Source organism: Rhincodon typus, chromosome 4, assembly GCF_021869965.1.
Source record: "Rhincodon typus isolate 14 chromosome 4, sRhiTyp1.1, whole genome shotgun sequence".
Lineage (NCBI taxonomy): Eukaryota > Metazoa > Chordata > Chondrichthyes > Orectolobiformes > Rhincodontidae > Rhincodon > Rhincodon typus.
Window position 1 is genome coordinate 3078822 of NC_063335.1, and position 20311 is coordinate 3099132.

General features: G+C 39.3%; 1 protein-coding gene across 1 annotated transcript in view; it reads right to left on the bottom strand.

Annotated features, from left to right (window-relative positions):
• Window positions 1–10562: 10562 nt before the first annotated feature.
• Window positions 10563–20311, bottom strand: part of LOC109921548 (regulator of G-protein signaling 22-like) — a 104936-nt gene continuing 95187 nt past the window's right edge. The window contains exons 21-22 of the mRNA XM_048595621.1: window positions 13374–13475; window positions 10563–10643 (exon numbers count right to left, since the gene is read on the bottom strand). Of these exons, the coding sequence (XP_048451578.1) occupies window positions 13374–13475 (102 nt within the window). The 3' untranslated portion in view covers window positions 10563–10643. The remainder of the gene's footprint in view (window positions 10644–13373; window positions 13476–20311) is intronic.

Consider the following 20311-nt stretch of genomic DNA (forward strand, 5'->3'; position numbering starts at 1 on the left):
TGGTCCTAGGATTAGACCATGACAGGGAGGTCAATGACTTAGTTATGATCCTAGGGTTAGACCATTGCAGGGAGGTCAGTGTCTTAGTTATGGTCCTGGGGTTAGACCATTACAGGGATATCAATGTCTTAGTTATGGTCTTGGGGTTAGACCATTACAGGGAGGTCAATGTCTAAGTTATGGTTTTAGGGTTAGACCATTACAGGGAGGTCAATGTCTTAGTTGTGGACTTAGGATTCATATATCAGAGTGAAGACCATGGATCACAGAATACACCCTGACAGGTACATCTGGAGAATCTCAGCAAGTCCCAACAGTGTTTGTGTGGAGAGAAACTGAGTTAATGTTTAGATTCTGGTAAGATTCTCCTCCAGAAGTCCTTGAAAATTGTCACTTTGATGATTACATGAACTCATTGGAAGGCAGACAGGCAACTTCTCACATCCAACTCAAAAGGAGCAGATTCCAAGACAGTTATCTTAGTTTATCTCTGGGGACGATTCTTTACAGTTTATTCAGAAATTCTGAATGGCAGTGTGCTGTTCTACATCCATGATGCAGTCTGCAGGTATGGATAATTATAATCTACCATTGAAACAGGTCAAAAGGAGTTGCAGCCCAGCGATACTCAATGTGTTTGGATTTGTTCTGAATGCAACTTCCTTAACTACCAAGACCAGTGTTGTCTCAAAATCACAGCTTTTGGCTGAAAGAGAAGGAACCCTCAGTACCCCAAGACTGCTATATTTGTTATCTAGATTTCTAATATTATGATTTGTACTTTAGTGCATAAATAATTGAGTCTGAGGTTTGCTTTGAGGAGTGAATTGAAAAATAGCATTATAATTTATACTTGCTTCAAACTTCATGTTTAACATCTTAAACTTAAGGAATTTATCTCAGTTTCTTATTAGAATGCAACTTGTGGTAACCTAGTTAATGACACAGTCAATGAACTTCAACATTTTGCATTGCTTAACCAAACACATTACAAATAGTCATTTGGTAGTGCAGAACTTGAATTTTGTTGAACAGGCTCATTTTGCCAAAATTTTTTATCTTGCACTTGTCAGGACAATTTGTAAGAAAACCAATATAAAGGTAAAATAAATCTTTTATAGTTAATAGAAAGCTTCAAAAAGTATCTTTTTAGCAGTACATTTACTGGTTCACTTCAAAACCCACAAGCCAATGGTGAGACCGACCAGAAAGGTATGCTGATGAAAATATCATCAATATGACTATGCTTAGTTGTTCATTAATATCTTTAGATAATGGTCTGATTCCTTCAGAGTTTCTAATAGGTAGGAGATTATGTACCCGGTCTCAGAGTCTCTTGAACATGCCCCAACCAGGTGTCACAGAAGCCAGTTAGATAAGGCTGAAAGGGCACTAATATCATGCAGACTAGGCAATTTTCTTCAACTATCGAAATAACATACAGGAACTGGTACACACTGCCCTGATGAGTCTGTCTGGATCTGCACCAAGACGTCACTTAGCCGGTGGAGAAAACCTGTGAGATCCTTCACGTATGCCTGGTTGGTCTGCACCACCACATGCTGTCCTCGATGCAGCTGTAGAAGGGAGGTGTAGTTGAGACTGTCAACTACACTGATCTCCTCCTGGAACCTGCCTTTGCAAAGGAAGTCTGGAGAAAGATGCAATGCCTTTTAATGAGGTTTGTCCTGAGCAGCCCTGTGAGACGGTACACTGTGCTCTCTATGCTGTATGATCACACCAAGACAAACATTAACTGCTCCTGGAGGACCATCAGTTTGGTGAAAGATGCTGTATGGTCTGCCCAAAACTATGGTCTTCCAGAACAAGGAGTTGATCCCAACTGTGTGTTGTAGACTGGCACATTCCAAGAACCAGGACTATGTGCTGAGGGACACACTAAAGCTTGGGGCAGCTGCTGCCAAGGCGCAGTGGGAAAAACCACTGTCTGAGATCTTTCTGCTAAAGGTTCTGTTCAGTTATCAGATCCTCCCAGTGTCTCAAGTATATGTAAATATTAGTATTGTATGTATAAGAGAGGTCTTTGGCTTTTTGGATGGAGTCAAAGTCCAGTGTTTTGTTTATTTACTTGATATGGAACTGTACAGAACTGAACTGCATTTGTGACAATGTATGTATACAAAGAGATTTTTTATGAATAAAATATATTTTTGAAACAAAAAAAAGTCTGGGACTAGAACTAACCTAGCCAATTTTGATTCCTTTTGTTCATTTATCATTCTTATTTCACATCCTTCTCCACTAAATGTGTGTTCTCCTACCCCTCCATGGGAAGCAAATATTATGCACTTTAGCCAAGCCATTGTAATGCTTTTCCTTCTGACTCAGACAGCCAATAGTGACTTTGGGCTGGTGGAAGAACAGTAGGAGTAGGATGAAAGTATATATAATTGACGGACTGGAATGAAAGACTTGTGAAGGTTGGTAAACTATATAGAGTTCATAGCTATATGCTGATTGCTAAGCTGCATGATCAGTCATTTCAGATGATGCTAGAGTGGAGCCTAATAGGATGTTCTAATTGAATCTTGCTATACCACATGAATATTATCTATGTAAAGAGTTACCGAATGTGCATTTGTATTTTTGTTCCAAGTTTGGTTTTCAGTCCTCATCTGTCATAAATATCCAGAACCTAACCATAACATTCATACAGCATTGATAGGAGAGTCTGACTGATGAAGCAGGGTTTATATAAACCAGCTTCCGCAACCTTCTATTGAGTATTAGTAATGTAGAGGACGATGAGTAAAAGTCCTGGATTGAGAGCTCTGCAAATATGGCTTCAGAAGCAGTTCTATTTCGTCATAGATAAAAGCTCACAATCGCATCTGTTACCTTAAATGAACCAAAAGGCAAACCATGTCTCCAGTGTATCCTGGCTTCACTTCCAATACTTTCAAAGGTTCAAAGCCATATTGCACAGAATTATCTGATGCATTTCACAATTATTTCCTGTTCCAATGGCATTACAGTACCCTCAGAGCTAAATTACTAATCTCTCATCATCAAAATATTGTGGTGCTCAATTACAGTATTTTGATGATGAGAGATATTGTACACGAGCACCACAATATTCTCTCTTAGTTTGTCTATCACACAGAAGGAAATTACTGGCAGTAGTCTCACTGGCCTATTTAACGGCCGTGGACTACATTTCTTCAGGATATTAGACATAGATTCCTCACATAGTTCAACTCATATCCTGTATCTTAGTGCAGTGAAAAGTGGAGCAAACATGATAAATCCCTCAAAGTTCTATACACGTCTACCACAATGTTTTTAGTCAGTGACTTTGAGGTCCAGAAAACTTTTTGGGATGATAGCTTCCTATCACCATTACTTTTTCATAAAATGTTTGTTGCTAGCCTGTGCCAATGCAAATATGTTTACTGTGACCCACAGACTCAAGTGTGTGCACTAGAACCAGGGGCTCGGTGCAGAGGTTTTCATAGGAATATTCAAAAAAAGGACACTCAGTTGGCTGGCTGAACAAGGGGAAACTGGTTGATGTTTATATCCTGACTTCTAACATTTTATTCCACTTTTATGTGCCACTTTTCAGCTCTGAAGAGGTGCATATCTAGGTTTTACTTGCCATATTTTTGCTGGGGTAGACTAATATGTGGAGTTGAGGCTGCAGCAAAATCATCCATGATCTTACTGAATGGGAGAGCAGGCTCAAGGGCTTGAATGGCCTCCTTTTCCTTCAAATTCATATATTAGTATATTTATTCATTTCTACCAGATGGTACGGTTAGAATACTGTACAATAAATATCCTAATTACTTTCAAGAGGGTATATTTGGTTGAAAAAGCTGTTGTGACAGGGGCAAAAGAAAGAAATATTATTTTGGACAAAGGTTTAAAAGTGTTTATAGGATGTAGTGTTGAGCTGAAGGCTGTGGAACCAAATCACTCTGGGACTAAATTGAGTTTTGTGAGACTGTGCAAGGAATGTTCCAGACTGTAAAGGCTTTTTCATTTAGATTTTAAGGCTTACACGGCTCAGCCCAAGTTGCAGACCTTGGCTCAAGAGAGGGTTCGGATATGCCTCTTTTAGGTTTAGGAGGTTCATACAAGTCTCTGATGCAGTATTAGGGTTATAAGCTTAGGGAAGGATATTCAGGCAACAAGGAGGTATCTACTCTTGGGTTTATACGCTCACTTTTTTGCGCTATATTTGGCCTGTATGTCACTTTTCACAGCTTATACTCTTTCATGGTTACTGCCTAGGTTCTCTTTTTGCATTATTCATTTATAATAGGTGTTATAATAGGAGAATGTTGTGGGTATATTCTAATAAGGAGGTGAATTTTGGCTGAAAGAGCAATCATGAGGAAGACCCAAAGAATACATGGACTTAGAATGGAGGTTATCAAACAGTTGTAGGTAGCACTGCGGCCGGAATCATCAGGGTGGGGCAGTTTTACTGTTAGGGAGCTGCACTCCATCAAGGGTTAGGCCAGGGTGTTCAGACAGAAGGATGGAAAATTCTATTTCACGTGTAAATGCTTCCTATTGAGCTGTACCATTCAGGAGTCTGTGAATTCTCACCTTCATCTGTTATTAGAGCTAACATTGTGTTTTTCATCCAGTTGAGTGGTCAGACTTATTGCACTGGTGTCTGCCTTGAAATTTTTTTTTGCCTTCAGCTATTACAGTCAGAGGATAAGGAGGGGTATTCAGGTAGCGGGGAATCTCCCTTTTGTATTCACTCCCTATTTCTTATTTATTTCATTGATGTTTGTGTCTGTCCCTCTGAATCAGCTCAAGGTTTGTATCGATAACTGCTCAATTTTTTTCTTGCCATCATGTATCCCCAGCTGGGGCTTACCTTTGAAGACACGTAATTAATATTTTCAGGAGAATATATCTAGTTGTAAAAGAAATTGTGCCTAGGCTGTTCACAAGACAACAATCTTGCTTGGACAGTGTCTTTATTGAACTGTAAGATGGATGTCTGCAGTGTGTGCCGCATAGCAGATGTCACATATTACAGTAAACCAGAGGCACATTCTTGCAGTATTGCAATGTTAACCCAAACATTCCTCTTTTCTTACCAAAAAAACAAAAAAAATTGCATGCATTATCATTTATTCTGTGAGCTACACAAAATACTTTCCAAATACACAACTATTCACATGAATTAGTAGTTCATTATTCTCATCAATCTCTGCACCTGCACTGCAAATTGTGCTGATTTCTTAACTGTACATGTGCGAGTTGTAGTTAACACTTCATCGAAGTGATGTTCCTTCTCTGTCATTTGTTGCCACAATAAGTTGTTCCATTACCATTGTTGGCATCTATGGACTTCTGGAAGCCATGGTTGATCTGTGATCTGTGCAGATAGTGAGTTCACATCTTTCTGATAAGCTTTCAATAATTTCCACCTCTTGTTTTTCGGAGAGATTTTGGGTAGATTATATTTTCTCACAGTATTTCCCCAACTGTGTAACCACTACTAAATGCTTTGGTTTGTTCTTTAAATCTGTTGCAATTTTGTAGTTTTCCAAATGAAAGTGAAAAACAAAACTTCAGTTCTGCTTCAAATTACCCTTCCTTTCGACTTGCATGTTTACAGGTTTGCAGCTGTTGTGTCTTACCCAGTATATTCAATGTGGTCTACTGCTTTGTTCCTTTTCTTGTGACTTTTAGCAGCTGCTGTGATTCTGTACAGTTATACAACACTCAATCTCTGCTGTGATTCTATACAGCTATACAACACTCAATCTCAGCTCCACTCTGACACCATGTTATAGTCTCATTTATACTGTGTCTTTATTGAACTTGCTGTAAGATGGATACTTGTAGTGCGTGTATCATATGAATGAACATACAAATTAAAAACTGAAGTAGGCATGCACTGCCATTCAGTAAGATAATGGCTGATCTGTTTGTGTTCCATAGTCTACGTTTCCATCTACCTCCAATAACATTTGACTCCCTTGTGTAAGTAGAATGTACTGACATCCACCCTACAACCATTTAATGACATTGAAACTCTTCACCTCAACAGGTAGTGGAGGCAGAGTCATACAGTTCTCTGAAAAGAAGTCCTCTCATCTTTGTCCTAAAAGGGCAACTTCTGATTTTAAAACTGTGCCCCTAGGTCAGGACTCACCAACCAGAGTAAACATTTTTTTCACATCCCTTGGCAAGACCATTCAGCATCTCATAACTTCAATCAAGTCACCACTTGTTCTTCCAAATTTCAATGAAAACATGTCCAGTCTATCCAATCTTTCTCCATATGACAATCTGCTAATTCAAAATATCAATCTAGTAAATCACCTCCAATACATTTACACCCTTAAGTAAGAAAACCAGAACTGCATTTAATTTTTAAGATATGGTTTCAACATGCCCTATATAACACCTTTATGTTCAATTCTGATCATAATAAAGAACATCATTCCATTTACCTTAATCACTTGCTGTAACTGCATAGCAAATTTTTGTGACTTACACCAGAAATCCAGATCGTTCTATACTTTGTAATTCTGCGGTCATTCTAAATTTAAATGATACTCTACACCTTTATTTTTCCTGCCAAAGGGATTAACTTCATATTTCTCCATATTCCATCTGCCAGATTATTGCCCACTTATCTATATTAGTTCTCATCCTTGTTTTATCATCTTCACAATATACTTTCCCAGTTATCTTAGTGCCATCCAATAATTTAGCCACCATGTTTCTGATCTCTTTACCAAAGCCATTTTGATATGAAAATTGAATGACCAGCACAGACCCTTGTGGGACCCTACTCATTACATCCTACTATCCGAAAAAGACACATCTATGCAAAGTCTTTGTTCTCTATGTTTCTTCTTAAGAGAATTCTAATAAATTTATTAAAGAGAATTTCCCTTTCACAAAAACCATGCTGATATTTCCCGAATCTAAATTTATTCCCTTGACGTTCAATGGTATTGTCATCACTAAAATCTCCACCATCAACATCCCGAGTTTACTATTTAACTGGAGCAGACTTTTAAATATTGTAACTCCAATAGCAGGTCAAAGGCTGTGAGTAACTCACCTCCTTACTCTCAAAGGCTGCCCAACCAGGCAAATATCAGAGGTGTGATGGGGTACATCTCAGTCACCTGAATCAGTGCATCTCCAGCAACTCTCAAGCTTGGCACCATCTGCTGGCTGCTTGTTCACTGCCTCAACTAACACCTTTAATATTGACTTCATCTACTATTGATGCACAGTTTACAATACTAAGCAAACTCAGAACCTGTACCACAGGGTTGGCTAAATTGTGGCTCGCAATTTCCAGTGGGGTTGTAGGATGAGTAATTGTCATTGTGAACTCCACCTCCTTCAAGGCAACAATGATCACTGTGGAGACACAGTAGGGTCCAACTGGAACTGTTGCAATGGATCACTTTGATAGAATTATAAATCTCGATCTGTTCCGTAGTCTGGCTAGTTATTGTGAGATTTGTCAGAGTTTGCTTCCATTTTGCAGACTTCAGTTTGATCCAGTGATATTCACTATATGGTTCCTGGGCCACATGTCTTTCCTGTGGCCTGCTGCTAACTATTTTCCACTTGCCAATTCCGTCCCTCACTCCTTTGTTTACTTCGTCTGTCACTCAGTCCTTTCCTTTCATCTCGCACTTCCCCTTTCCTGACCTTTCACTCATAGGAAGGGTTCAGGAGAGGGAAGCAGTGAGTTGGGAGGGAATGGCAGTGAGTGGGAGGCAGATGGTGAGTGACAGAATCAGGGAGAGAAGCAGTAAGCGGGAGGGTCAGAGGGAAAAGTGCAGGGCTGGGGAGTGAAGCTTTTTTTTTGGTTGCTGGTGTTCAATGCGAGCCAGGTTTACAGCCTTCAAAATAGCATTGCAAACCCTCACCCATGCTCACAATTCTTTCCTGCTCTTAGAACACCACCAACCCCAAACAGCTCTCAAAACCTCCAAGTCCCATTCTCATTCTGAGCTGACAATTTAAAAGTTTTAAAATGGAGTCACAGTAGGAAAAAAAATTATGAAGAACTGCTCTAATTCTTGTTAGGATCACTAACTCCTGGAATCAATTTGACTAAGAAATGGATTATCTTATCACGGATTAAACTGCACCAAAAGAATAGAGCTGAACTCACAGCTTATGGTGTTCATCTTTAAATAAATGGTGCTACATTAAAGCATAGGATCATGTACAACCCAGCACAGGATTTTAGCAGTGGTTGCTGCTTCAGACCTGAGGTTGATCTCACTGGGTTTCCCATGAGAAGGCTTAATTGAATAATGATTTTGTGCATGCTGGAGGGAGACTGCTAAAGAAGACTAGAGCAGGAATTTACATGAATCCTGAAAAGGATTCTGGAAGATTTAACAGGTTACTGGAACAATGTCAAAATTGTTTTAGCTCTTTTAAAGTATGCACTTATTTTCTGCATGCTTGTCAATTTTTTTCCAAAGTCAGTAAGGACAAAATAAGTAACTGGTTAAACTCAGGTTATGCAATAACAGATGTAGAAGCAGAAATATGGTATAGTAGGACAATAATACATATAAAATGCTGTGATACTGGAAATCTGAATTAAAACCTGAAAATGCTGGAAGAATTCAGTATGCCTAGCATCATTTGTGGAGAAGGTCAGGAATCATGCAACACCAGGTTGTAGTCCAACAGGTTTATTTGTAAATACAAGCTTTTGGAATCTCACTCCTTCTTCAGGTGTTAGTGAGAGAGGTAGTATCAGACACAGAATTCTTAGGCTCTGAAAGCTTGTGTTTTCAAAAAAGCCTGTTGGACTTTAACCTGGTGTCGTGTGATTTCTGACCTTGTTCACCCCAGTCCTACACCAACATATCCACATCATTTGTGGATAAGAAAAGAGTTAATATTTTGAGTCAGATGTGACTTTTCAGAATACGCAGTGCTCAAATATCTTGAAATGAATTGAAGATGTTGTATCATTAGGAGTGGATGTTTACCGCTGCTGGACAAGCTCCCCAGAAGACTGCAATTTGTGTCACAAAACAATTATTAAACTGTTTAGGTGAGTTGTCCCTGACTACCACTGGCATGTTGGCTTTAGATACCACTGCAGCAGTTTTCTGCAGATCTACAATTCGCTGTCTGTTGACCTGTATCATCAGAAATCAGTTCTCTATGGACACTACAAATACCTTCGCCCAGCTGTTTCCCCATTCTTTGCCCCCATATCTTCTTTTTGACCCACATCATCTCCTCCCTCTTTTCACTCCAATTTGCCACATCCTTCACCCAATCACTTTCCATCTTCCACCTCGTTCACCCCCAATTCACGCACCTGTTGCCCCATCTCCTCCTCCTTTGTTTTCTACCCCCATCTTCTCCACATCTACACCACTGTTCCCACCTCCTTCACCCCATCTCCCCTTAATCAACCCCCATTCACCCCCTTCTTATCCCATCTTCTATCTTTGTCCCCTCATCTCTCTCCTTCAACCCCTAACTCTCCTACTTCCTTCATGAAAACCCTTTCCCCCACATTATTTCAGCTATTGACAGAGTACGAAGAATTTTTGACTGTTGAGGGAGTGCAAAGAAGGTCTACCAGATTGATTCCTGGAATGGTGGGACTGATGTATTGGGAAAAACTGGATCAGTTAGAACCATATTCATTTGCATTTAGGTGAATGAGAGGCGAATCTCATAGAAACTTATAAACTAACAGGGCTGAACAGGGTAGATCTAGAAAGGATGTTTTTGAGGAACAGGGAGTCTAAAACCAGGGGTCATAGTCTAAGCTAAGGGCCTTTTAGGACAAGATGAGAAGAGCTTTCTTTACTCAGAGTTGTGAGCCTGAATTCTCTCTGACAGGCTAAAACATTGAAGATTTTCAAGAAAGATGTAGATATGGTTCTTTGGACTGAAGGGGTCAAAGGATATGTGGAGAAAACTAGATACTGAGTTGGATAAGCAGCCATGATCATGTGGCTGAGCAGACCCAAAGGACCAAAAGGCCTACTCCTGCTCTTACATGTTTCTATGTTTTCCTGCCCCTTCAGCACCCTCATCTCCTTCCAACCTCGGTATTCCCCACCCTTGTTCCCTATTTCCCACTCCCTATTACTCGCTTCCCTGCTTTAATGTTGGAAAGGCAGAGCTTTTCAGAAAAAACTTATCTGTTCACAGGTCTTATTTGGAGTAGCTGTAATGAGTGGATTAGTCCATGCACACTGATAGGGGAAAAGAAACACAAGCATTTAAAAGGGATCTTAAGGCTGCCAGAAATCAATCCCAAGTAATCTTGCTGCCTCAGAGCTTCGGACTCCAATATTTTATCTCATGAGAGGCAGATTGGGATGCTCTGGATTAGAGCTTCAGCTTGTCTCAACAGTGCAGCCTTTGCAAACACTACTCCCTGTGAGGACTTTCAGATCAGAGATTCAGTTCCAGAGTCATTGTAAAAATGAATGGTTCAGTGAGGGAGTTTCACCATTTTTTTTAAACATCAAAACAATCAGTTAAAGATAATAATTTTGAGGGACTGTGTGTGTTTTAAGAGAGAAAAAAATGGAAGTGCTTCATTCAGGTGAAAAGTTACTTTAATTCATAGGTTAGTCAAGTTTATTTTCAGTTGTCAGCCTGTATTAGTTTGGCTTAGTTTCCTGTAAAAACAGAACAAAGATATGGTTACTCCTACCAATCTATATCACCAGTAAGTAAATTTATTTGTTGTAATAAATGGCACAAATGGGATGATTTCAACCTGAAGATGTTGTTGGGCCATTTACCACCCTATTTACATTGGTTCTTTTCAAGTTATCTTAGTACAAGTAGATGGGTGACCAAAATACCCATTTGTTTCAGGTGAGAGACCATAATATAGAGTCAGCTCAAACATTAGACCCAACGCTATTTTCAGGGTTTTGATGTTGCATTTATGTCAGGCTGTGGTCCTTAAAATCAACTCTGGCATTGTTTTCCACCTTACAATGATTAACATCACAGGAGATTGGTAGCAGCCTTATGAATGTGTTATTTTCCTGCTAAGGTTCATTGTTATGTGTCAGTTGGCATGTCTCCATTAAATAACTGACCAAAAAGATTGAAAGATAGTTAAAATCAACTAAATTCAAATATTGGTGTCTGAGTGGCACAAAGCATTAACATTCTTCGAAGTTTCTAATGCCTAGTCTAATCAGGAGCATGTTACAATACGGGCTTACAAACATGTCTTAAATACATTGTTTTCTGTGTCTTATATGGTTCTATCCTTCAAATAGGTCTCAGTACAGACATGCTGGAGAAAATAGGTTAAATGATCAAGTAGCAAAAGGATCCCTTAGTAAGAACCAGAATATATGTCTACTCAGAGATAGTAGGAACTGCAGATGCTGGAGAATCCGAGACAACAAGATGCAGGGCTGGATGAACACAGCAGGCCAAGCAGCATCATAGGAGCTACTCAGTCTTTCTTACTCTATTGTTAAGAAGTTAGCCTTCCACTAGCCATAGGGCAGCCTTTGGGATAGCTCTAAGAATGACCACTGGGACAAGCAAATATACCTGCAGGACAGGCATTAAGTGGATATGTAAGGGTGAATAGTTCAGTTATATATATATATTGTTGAAATGCTTTGGAATGATATTTTTGCTGATGATGTCTATTTCAAGATTTTGGCTGTGAAGATACTGTGATCTTAACATATCAGACATTTGAAAAGTTTACTTTCTGAAGAAGTGTCCTGACCCGAAACATCAACTTTCCTGCTCCTCTGATGCTGCCTGGCCTAATGTGTTCATCCAACTCCACACTGTGTTGATACTTTTAAAAATGTTGTTTTCTATTTGAGATAGAGATGAGGAGGAGTTTCTTGTCTCAGAGTTGTTAGTCTTTACAATTATCTTCCTTGGAGAGCAATCAAAGCGGTGTTACTGAATATATTTAAAACAGAATTTTGATCAACAAAAGCAAGGGGAAGCCAGCAAAGTTCAGTTAACATCATAGTCAGAGAAATCACGATCCTATTAAATAGTGGAATGGGCTTTTGCAGTTAAACCCCTATTTATTATAATTTTAAATAAAGAATTTTCAATTTACACAAATACCTTCCAGATGAAGGCCCACAAACATTCACTAATGGAAAATGTTTTTTCAGGACTACCTGAGAGAACAAGGGCAAGAAAACTGCACAGACTAGCAGGAAATGACTAGTACAATGTTGTCTTACATGAACTGGAGGAGAAAGCCAAAGAAGAGAAAAATAGGGCCCCATGGGGTGCAGAGTACTGTTGAACAGTTGGACAGAAAAATAAACAGAGTAGTAAGAAGATATATTGATTTGTTTTTATTTACACAAACCTGCAATCCTCAAGGAAAATTTAAAGAAAAACTGAATTATTAAACTTAATATCAGAAAACTTTGAAAAAGTCTCAAATAATGTAGGGTCAGCTTGAATTTAAAAAGAATGTTTGAAGGACAGAGAGTTTTTTGTTGGTTATTCACAGTCTGGTGACCAGGTAGATCCCAAAGACAGTGATCCCCAAGGGATCCATTGCTTTTCTTTCTCATACACATGGAGTTGCAACATAGAACTTGGTCATTCAGCCCATTGTGTCTGTACCCGATATAGGGAACAGCAAATCAACTCCTGTCCTGTCTTTTTGCCACAGCCTCAATTTCTCTACTAACCCCATGAAAATGCTCAATCCTCTCTCCCCCACCCCTAACAAAGCTCACCCTCTCTCCCACACCTTTGACATTGCTAACTCTCTCTCCCCTACCTGTCAATGCTCAACCTCTTCCCCAACCACCTCCGTCCTTGCTACCGTCCCTCTTGCACCCTTGAAAATGCTCATGCTTTCTCCTTCACCCCTGAAATTTCTCACCTCCCTCCCACACTCCTGACAATGTTACCCTCTTCTCCCACTATTCCCAACAATTGCTACCCATCTTCTTGCATGACTGACTATGCTCACCCCATTTCCACATACCCGACAACTGTCACTCCCCCACCTCCCTGATAATTGCTCACCCACCATTCCTCAGTCTTGATAGTTCATACTCCTCCGTTCCCCACAATAATCATGCAACTTCACCCACGACATTGTTTACTTTTACCCCTTCCAGCATTGAAACACTCCAGCCCTCCCAATGACAATGGTCACATACCCCTATTGACAATTGCCTCACCCTGACACCATCCCAAGCACCAACACCCCTCCATCAACTTACCACCGTCACCCCATTCCTCCCATGCAGCCCCATTCCCGATACTACCTCCATCCTTCCCACCCATAAATGCTCCACATTCAACCTGAAAGGATGACTCTATATCTTCTTTACACACTTCCTGACTTGCTAAGTGTTTCCAGCCATTCTTAATTATATTACCTATAGTTTCTTTTGTTCACTATCTTCACTCTTCTCAGATAGTTGACTTATGCTGGACTTTCTGCTCTCAAATTGTAATTCATTTGCACCCAGCAGAACATCCTATAAAATAAAACCAAATACAGCTATTTTCAGTGACTGACACAGAAATGCAAATACAATTTTCAGGTGGTACAGTTACAATGCAGTTAAATGTATAAATACTTTAAAATTCAACTGTGCCTCTTCCTTGGGATTTCACTTGGCAGAGATGGGAATTACATTGGACTTTCATAACTTTGATCTAGTCTATCACAACATCAATCGGAAATGACATATTTATTATCAGGCCTCTATGACTGCCCTACTAACTGGCAGAAGTCATATGGTGGTGCAACATTTGATTTTTCTTTTCATATTCATTCTCAGGATGTCAGAGTCACATATATTTAAGAAATGCACCTGTATGCCAATGTTAGTTGCTCTTTTAAAAAATGTTTCTATAGTAAGGCGCTCATCCTTCAAACTCAGCAGTTCTCATAGAAAAATAACCAACACCAACAACTTAGTGGAGTATGAGAAATGAAATAATTCATCTGCAATATTACATGATACAAGATGATAAGATAGGTTTGTATAAAGGAAGCTTTTTGGCCGAAAGGCTCTCAACCTTTTCGCTGACTAAACCTATTTATATTCCCTGGCATATCTGAAAGGGCTTTTCTGATTTATTTTTACTGACCCAGGATTTATTTATGTTACCTCTGCCTGTTGTGTTGAGGAAAAGAATTGCAAATACAGTTGTCAAATAAGTTCCAACATCCAATATCTGTGAATTTAGCTACCTGCCTTCACTCATCATCTTAGTCATTGATGCAAATTATAAAATGTTTTGGCCCCAGCATAGCCCCTGCAGGAGTACATTCATCACATCCTGCCAAGCAGAAAAAGAAATATTTATGCATACTTTATCCCAGTTAGTTAACCTTCAATTCATTACAATATATTCCCCCCTTATCAATGAGGTTTTACTTTCCACAATAACCTTTGATATGGCATATTATCAAAAACCTTCTGAAAATCCAGGTCTAGTGTATCTATATGCTTCCTTCTCCACACAGCATGTTACTCCTTCAAATGACTCCAATAGAATGGTTAAATATGATTTTCCTTTCACAAAATACTGAATTTTCTTGATCATCTTGAGTCTAAGTGAATAGTCAAAGTTTCTTTAATGGTCAATTGTAATGGTCTCCCCATGACAGATATTAAGTTAACTGGGCTGTAGTTTTCTGTTTTCTGCCTACTTGAATGCAAGGGTTATATTTGCTATTTTCCAGTCCAAAACACCTTTCCTGAATCGATGGAATTTAGTAAAATTAACACCAATGCATCTACTAACTCATTAGTAACCTCTTTTAAGACTCTATAATGACGTCCACCTGGACCCAAAGATTTTTCAGCTGCAGCTCCATCAGTTTACATAATACCACTTCCCTCATGATTGTAATTTCACGAAGTTCCTCTTTACCCTTCACTTCCTGATTTACAGCTACTACCAGAATTTATTTTGTATCTGCTAGTGAAGGCAGAAGTAAATATTTGTTCATTTCATCTGCCATTTCCAAATTATCCATTATTAACTCCCTATTCTCACTCACTAGAGGACCAACATATTTATTTTTGTTTCTTTAAAATACTTATACAAATGTCAGTATCCATTTTTAGATTCCTAGCCATCTGCTACTTATATTCTAATTCCTTTCACCTGATTAACACTCAAGTTACTTTCTGCCCTTCTTTATCTTCTGACCAATCATCTACCCTGTCAGTCATCATTGAACAATTATATTCTTTGTCTTAACATTTGATGCATTTCCTAATGTCTTTAGTTTTCCATGGACAGTGGGTACTCTATTTAGAATTTTTCTTCATAGTTGGAATATACTTTCTTGAGTATTCTGAAATATTCCCTTAAATGTCTGTTATATTGTCACCTTGATTTATTCCCAATCTAATATGTGAGTTCACTCTAACTAGCTTAATTTTCAAGACCACATCGTTGTCCTTATTTAGGTTAAAATACTTGTCTTAGACCTAATCTTCTCCCTTTCAACTGGATATAAAATTCAATTTATATTGTGGTCACTGCTACACAGAGGTGCCTTAATTAATGAGGTCATTAAGTAATCTTGTCACATTTTATATAATACCAGGTCTAAAGGAACATGCTCTCTCAGCAGTTCTAATGTGCTGCTCTAAGAAACTATCTCAAAAGCCATATATGAATTTCTCATTTAAACTACTACTGCCAATCTGATTTTTAGAGTTTATATGAAATTTAAAGTCACCCATGACTACTGTCATCGGTTTATCACAAGCCCTTAATATTTCTTTTACATACTTTGTTTCATACTATGATCACTTTAGGGGAACTGAAGGTCATTCCCACTAGTGACTTCTTTCCCCTAATATTCCAAACTGATTTTACATCTTGATCTCGTAAACAAAATTCAAACACAGTGCATCCTGAAACGTCCTCTCAGGGTTCTGAAATATGAGAGAGTAGAAATTGCAGTGGTTCTGATTATAATTTTCCAGTCCTGCTTAGGTACAGGATGAGTGCAAGTTACACTTTTGTTCAAAAATGGGAGAACAGAAAAACCTGGCAGTTTACTATTGATGCTGGGAAAGCTTTTTGGAACAATAATCTGGCAAAAATTAACAACCACTTGGTCAAGTATAGGCTAGTAAAAGAGAGCCAGCATATATTTTTTCAGGGCAAACCATGTTCATAAAACTTGATTACATTATTCATAAGTTCACAGGATATGATGAAGGGCTTCTTTTAATACTGTACAAACACTGTGATACTAGGATGTAGATCACTCAGAGATAGCAAGAACTGCAGATGCTGGAGTCAGAGACAACACAGTGTGGAGCTGGAGAAGCACAGCAGGCCAGGCAGCATCAGAGGAGCAGGTAGGTTGACATTTCGGGATGGGATCCTTCTTTGTATTTGGGCAGTGCACTGACAGGACAAAGGGATAGCCCATTGAGCTAGTTCTAGCATTCTATGAGATCATGGGTGATGTGTGGCCTAATTTCATATACCACCTTTGAATTATATCCCTCCATAACTTTGGACAACAAACATCAATAAGGTCACAATTAAACATTGAAATTGAGCTAGCATCAATTCCCATTTGCAGAGGAGAGTTCTAAGCTTTCCCCGTCCTTTGTATTGAATAGTGTTTCTTAATTCTTCCCCTAAAAGGTCTGGCTGTCATGTTTAAACTATACCCGCAGCCCCGGGCAGAGGAAATAATGTTTATCTACCTTCTTTATCTGTTCCCCTTAATCTTTTGAGAACTTCAATCAAAACACTCCTTAACCTTCTAATTCCAGGCATACAATCTGATATCATGTCATCTCTTCATGTAACTTAACTCTTGAAAAATGCAGTGAGATTAGCGGTGACCCATGAACACAAGAGCAGATGCCAGAATTCAAGAATGGCACTGATTGGCTGCAAAGCACTGTGATGGGAAAGGATAAACAGCCAGCATTTCTACTTAATGTAACCATGTCAACAACAGAGGTAGCAAAATAAAATCTCAGGCAGATATGTGGCAACTTGGAAGGAGGCGAACGAAAGAACCAATCTCCAAATTACTTTCTGTGCCACAAATTAGTGAATGTACAACAATAAAGCAGATGAATGTATGGCTGCAGAGATAATGTGGGAGGGAGACATTTAGTTTCCTTGGATACTGGGACCAGGTTTGAGGGAGCTCAGACCAGTACAGGTCAGTTGAATTGTACTTCAATGGGGCTAGGAACAACGTACTTCCTTTTTTTACTTTTTTTAATTTCATTAACAGGTTGAGGGCGTCGCTGGCTAGGCAGCATTTATTACCCATCCCTAATTGCCCAGAGGGTAGTTAAGAACCAACCACATTGCTGTGGGTCTGGAGTCACATGTAGGCCAGACCAGGTAAGGATGGCAGTTTCCTTCCCTAAAGGACATTAGTGAACCAGATGGGTTTTTCCGACAATCGACACATGGCCTTCATTAGATTCTTAATTCCAGATATTTTATTGAATTCAAATTCCATCATCTGCCGTGGCAGGATTCAAACCCGGGTCCCCAGAATATTATCTGGATCTCTGGATTAACGGTCTAGCGATAGTACCACTAGGCCATCCCCTCCCCACCCCACACTCCCTATACCTGCTGGGTACTTTGCCTGTGATATTGCAGAGACTATGAACCGACTAGGCAGGGGCGATGTTACATCAGACAAGAAAAAAAACAGGTGAACAAAGAATTGGGAGAGGCCAGAATAGACAACAGTAACGTATTAGGTGAAGTCGAAGGGAGACAGGATGCAATATGGTTTAAATGATGAAGGGCTTCTTTTAATACTGTACAAACAAGTATATCAATAGATGGTGCATAAGATTGCCAAGCTCCAGACACTGAAAGTCACAAGGAAACATATTGTTATAAAAACAAGAGAGCTGGATCAAAGAAGGCAGGGCTTGGAAACAAATGGGAGAATAAAGTGAGGAGGGTGGCTGTCTTGACTGGGGAGAATATTACAGTGCCAGAGATATAGGATATCCAAAAGGATCAATTACAGATTTACTTGATTAGAGCTAATAAACAATTGAGGAAACATTACATCACTGTGCAAGTGTTTCCAACTCGTAAGAAATAGATAGAGAAACACATTTTCAAGGAAATTACAGAGAAGTGCAAAACAATGGAGTAGTCGTGATATAGGACTTCAATAACCTGAGTATTCACTGGAACAGTAATTATGTAAAGGTCAGAGAGAGATGATTTTCTGAAGCAAGTAATTCAATTTGGGAAGAAGAACTAAAAGAGACAATGGAAATTAAATTGTACAATCCTAAAGATGGTGGGGTAACCAACACAGTTAGGCAAATATGGATGCAAATCATTTAAGGTGGTATAAAATATGGTTAAAAAAAAGCATATGTCATTCCATTTTATGAATTGTGCCTAGAGTGTAAAGGCAAAGAAGTTATGGTGAGCCATTATAAGACAAATAATTCGGCCTCAACTCGTTGTGCTCATGCAATCAAGGAACTGAAGACACTGGAGACACTTCAAAAACATTACAAGATTGGTTCCAGGAAATAAGGTACTTCAGTTATATGAGTAGGTTAGATAAACTGGGGCTATAGTAATTAGAAAGCTGAGAAAGAGATTTGATTAAATGTTCAAAATCATGAATCTGGACAAAAATGGATTGAGAGATTCTTTTCTCAATGTGAGAATGCAGGAATTCTTTGAAGACACTACAAGCGTGGTGGACAATGGGAGACCCAGTAGATGTGGTGTATCTGGATTTCCAAAAGGAATCTGACAAGGTGCTGCACAAAAGGCTGCTGCATCAGATAAAAGTGCACGGTTTTACAGGCAACGTACTGGCATGAATCAATGATTGGCCAACTAACAGGAAGCAAAGAATGGGGATAAATGGGTGTTTTTCTGATTGGCAATCAGTGACTAGTGGTGTGCCTCAATGATCAGTGCTGGGACCACAATCGTTTATAATTTACATAGATGATTTGGAGTTGGGGACCACGTGTAGTGTGTCAAAGTTTGTGGATGACACTAAGATGAGTGGTAGAGCAAAGTTTGCAGAGGGATATAGATAGTTTAAGTGAATAGGTGAAGGTATGGCAGATGGAGTACAATGTTGATAAATGTGAAGTCATCCATTTTGGTAGGAACAACAGTAAAAAGGACTATTACTTGAACGGTAAAAAATTGCAGCATGCTGCTGTGCAGAGGGACCTGAGTGTCCTTGTGCATGAATCACAGAAGGCTGGCTTGCAGGTGCAACAGGTAATTATGAAGGCAAATGGAATTTTGTCCTTCATTGCTAGAAGGATTGAATTTAAAAGCAGGGAGGTTATGTTACAGCTGTATAGGGTGCTGGTGAGGCCACACCTGGAGTACTGCATGTAGTTTCGGTCTCCTTACTTGAGAAAGGATGTACTGGCACTGAAGGGGGTGCAGAGGAGATTCACTAGGTTGATTCCAGAGTTAAGTAGGTTGGCTTATGAGGAGGGGCTGAATAGAGTGGGATTATATTCATTGGAATTTAGAAGAATGAGTGGGGATCGTGTGGAAACATATACAATTATGAAGGGAATGGATAAGACAGAAGCAGGGAGGTTGTTTCCACTGGCGAGTGAAACTAGAACAAGGCATAGCCTCAAAATTAGGGGGACCCAATTTAGGACTGAATTGAGGTGGAATTTCTCCACCGACAGGTTTATGGATCTGTGGAATTCCCTGCCCAGTGAAGTAGTTGAGACGTCCTCATTTCGAATGTTTTTAAAGCTAAGATAGATAATTTTTTTGCATACTAACAGAATTAAGGGTTATGGTGAAAGGGTGGGTACGTGGAACTGAGGCCATGAAAAGATCAGCCATGATCTTATTGAATGGCGGAGCGGCCTCGAAGGGCCAGATGGCCCACTCCTGCTCCTGGTTCTTATGGTCTTAAGAAACAGAAGTGAATGGCAAAAGAACGAATGTTGGCATGAGAAACGACATTTTATGTAGAATGTGGTTATGATCTGCCATAACTAACTGAACAGGCTAAGTCAACTGTAACTTTCAAAAGGGAGTTGTATACACATGGGCTGCCAGGGAAAGGGTGAAGTAAAGGGATTAGCAGAATTGCGCTTGGAAAGAACTGACATAAGCATTGTGCACCAAATACCCTCCTTCAGTGCTAATAATTCTGTGAGCCGACTCCATAGCTATAAGGTGATTGGTGAAAGAAACGAGAGACGTGTGGGAAAGCTTTTTTTGTGGAATTTGTGTCCAGATTTGGAACGCACAGACTGATGAGGTGATGGAAATAGATTTAATGGTAAGTTTTGAAAAGAGATTGGAAAACATACTTGAA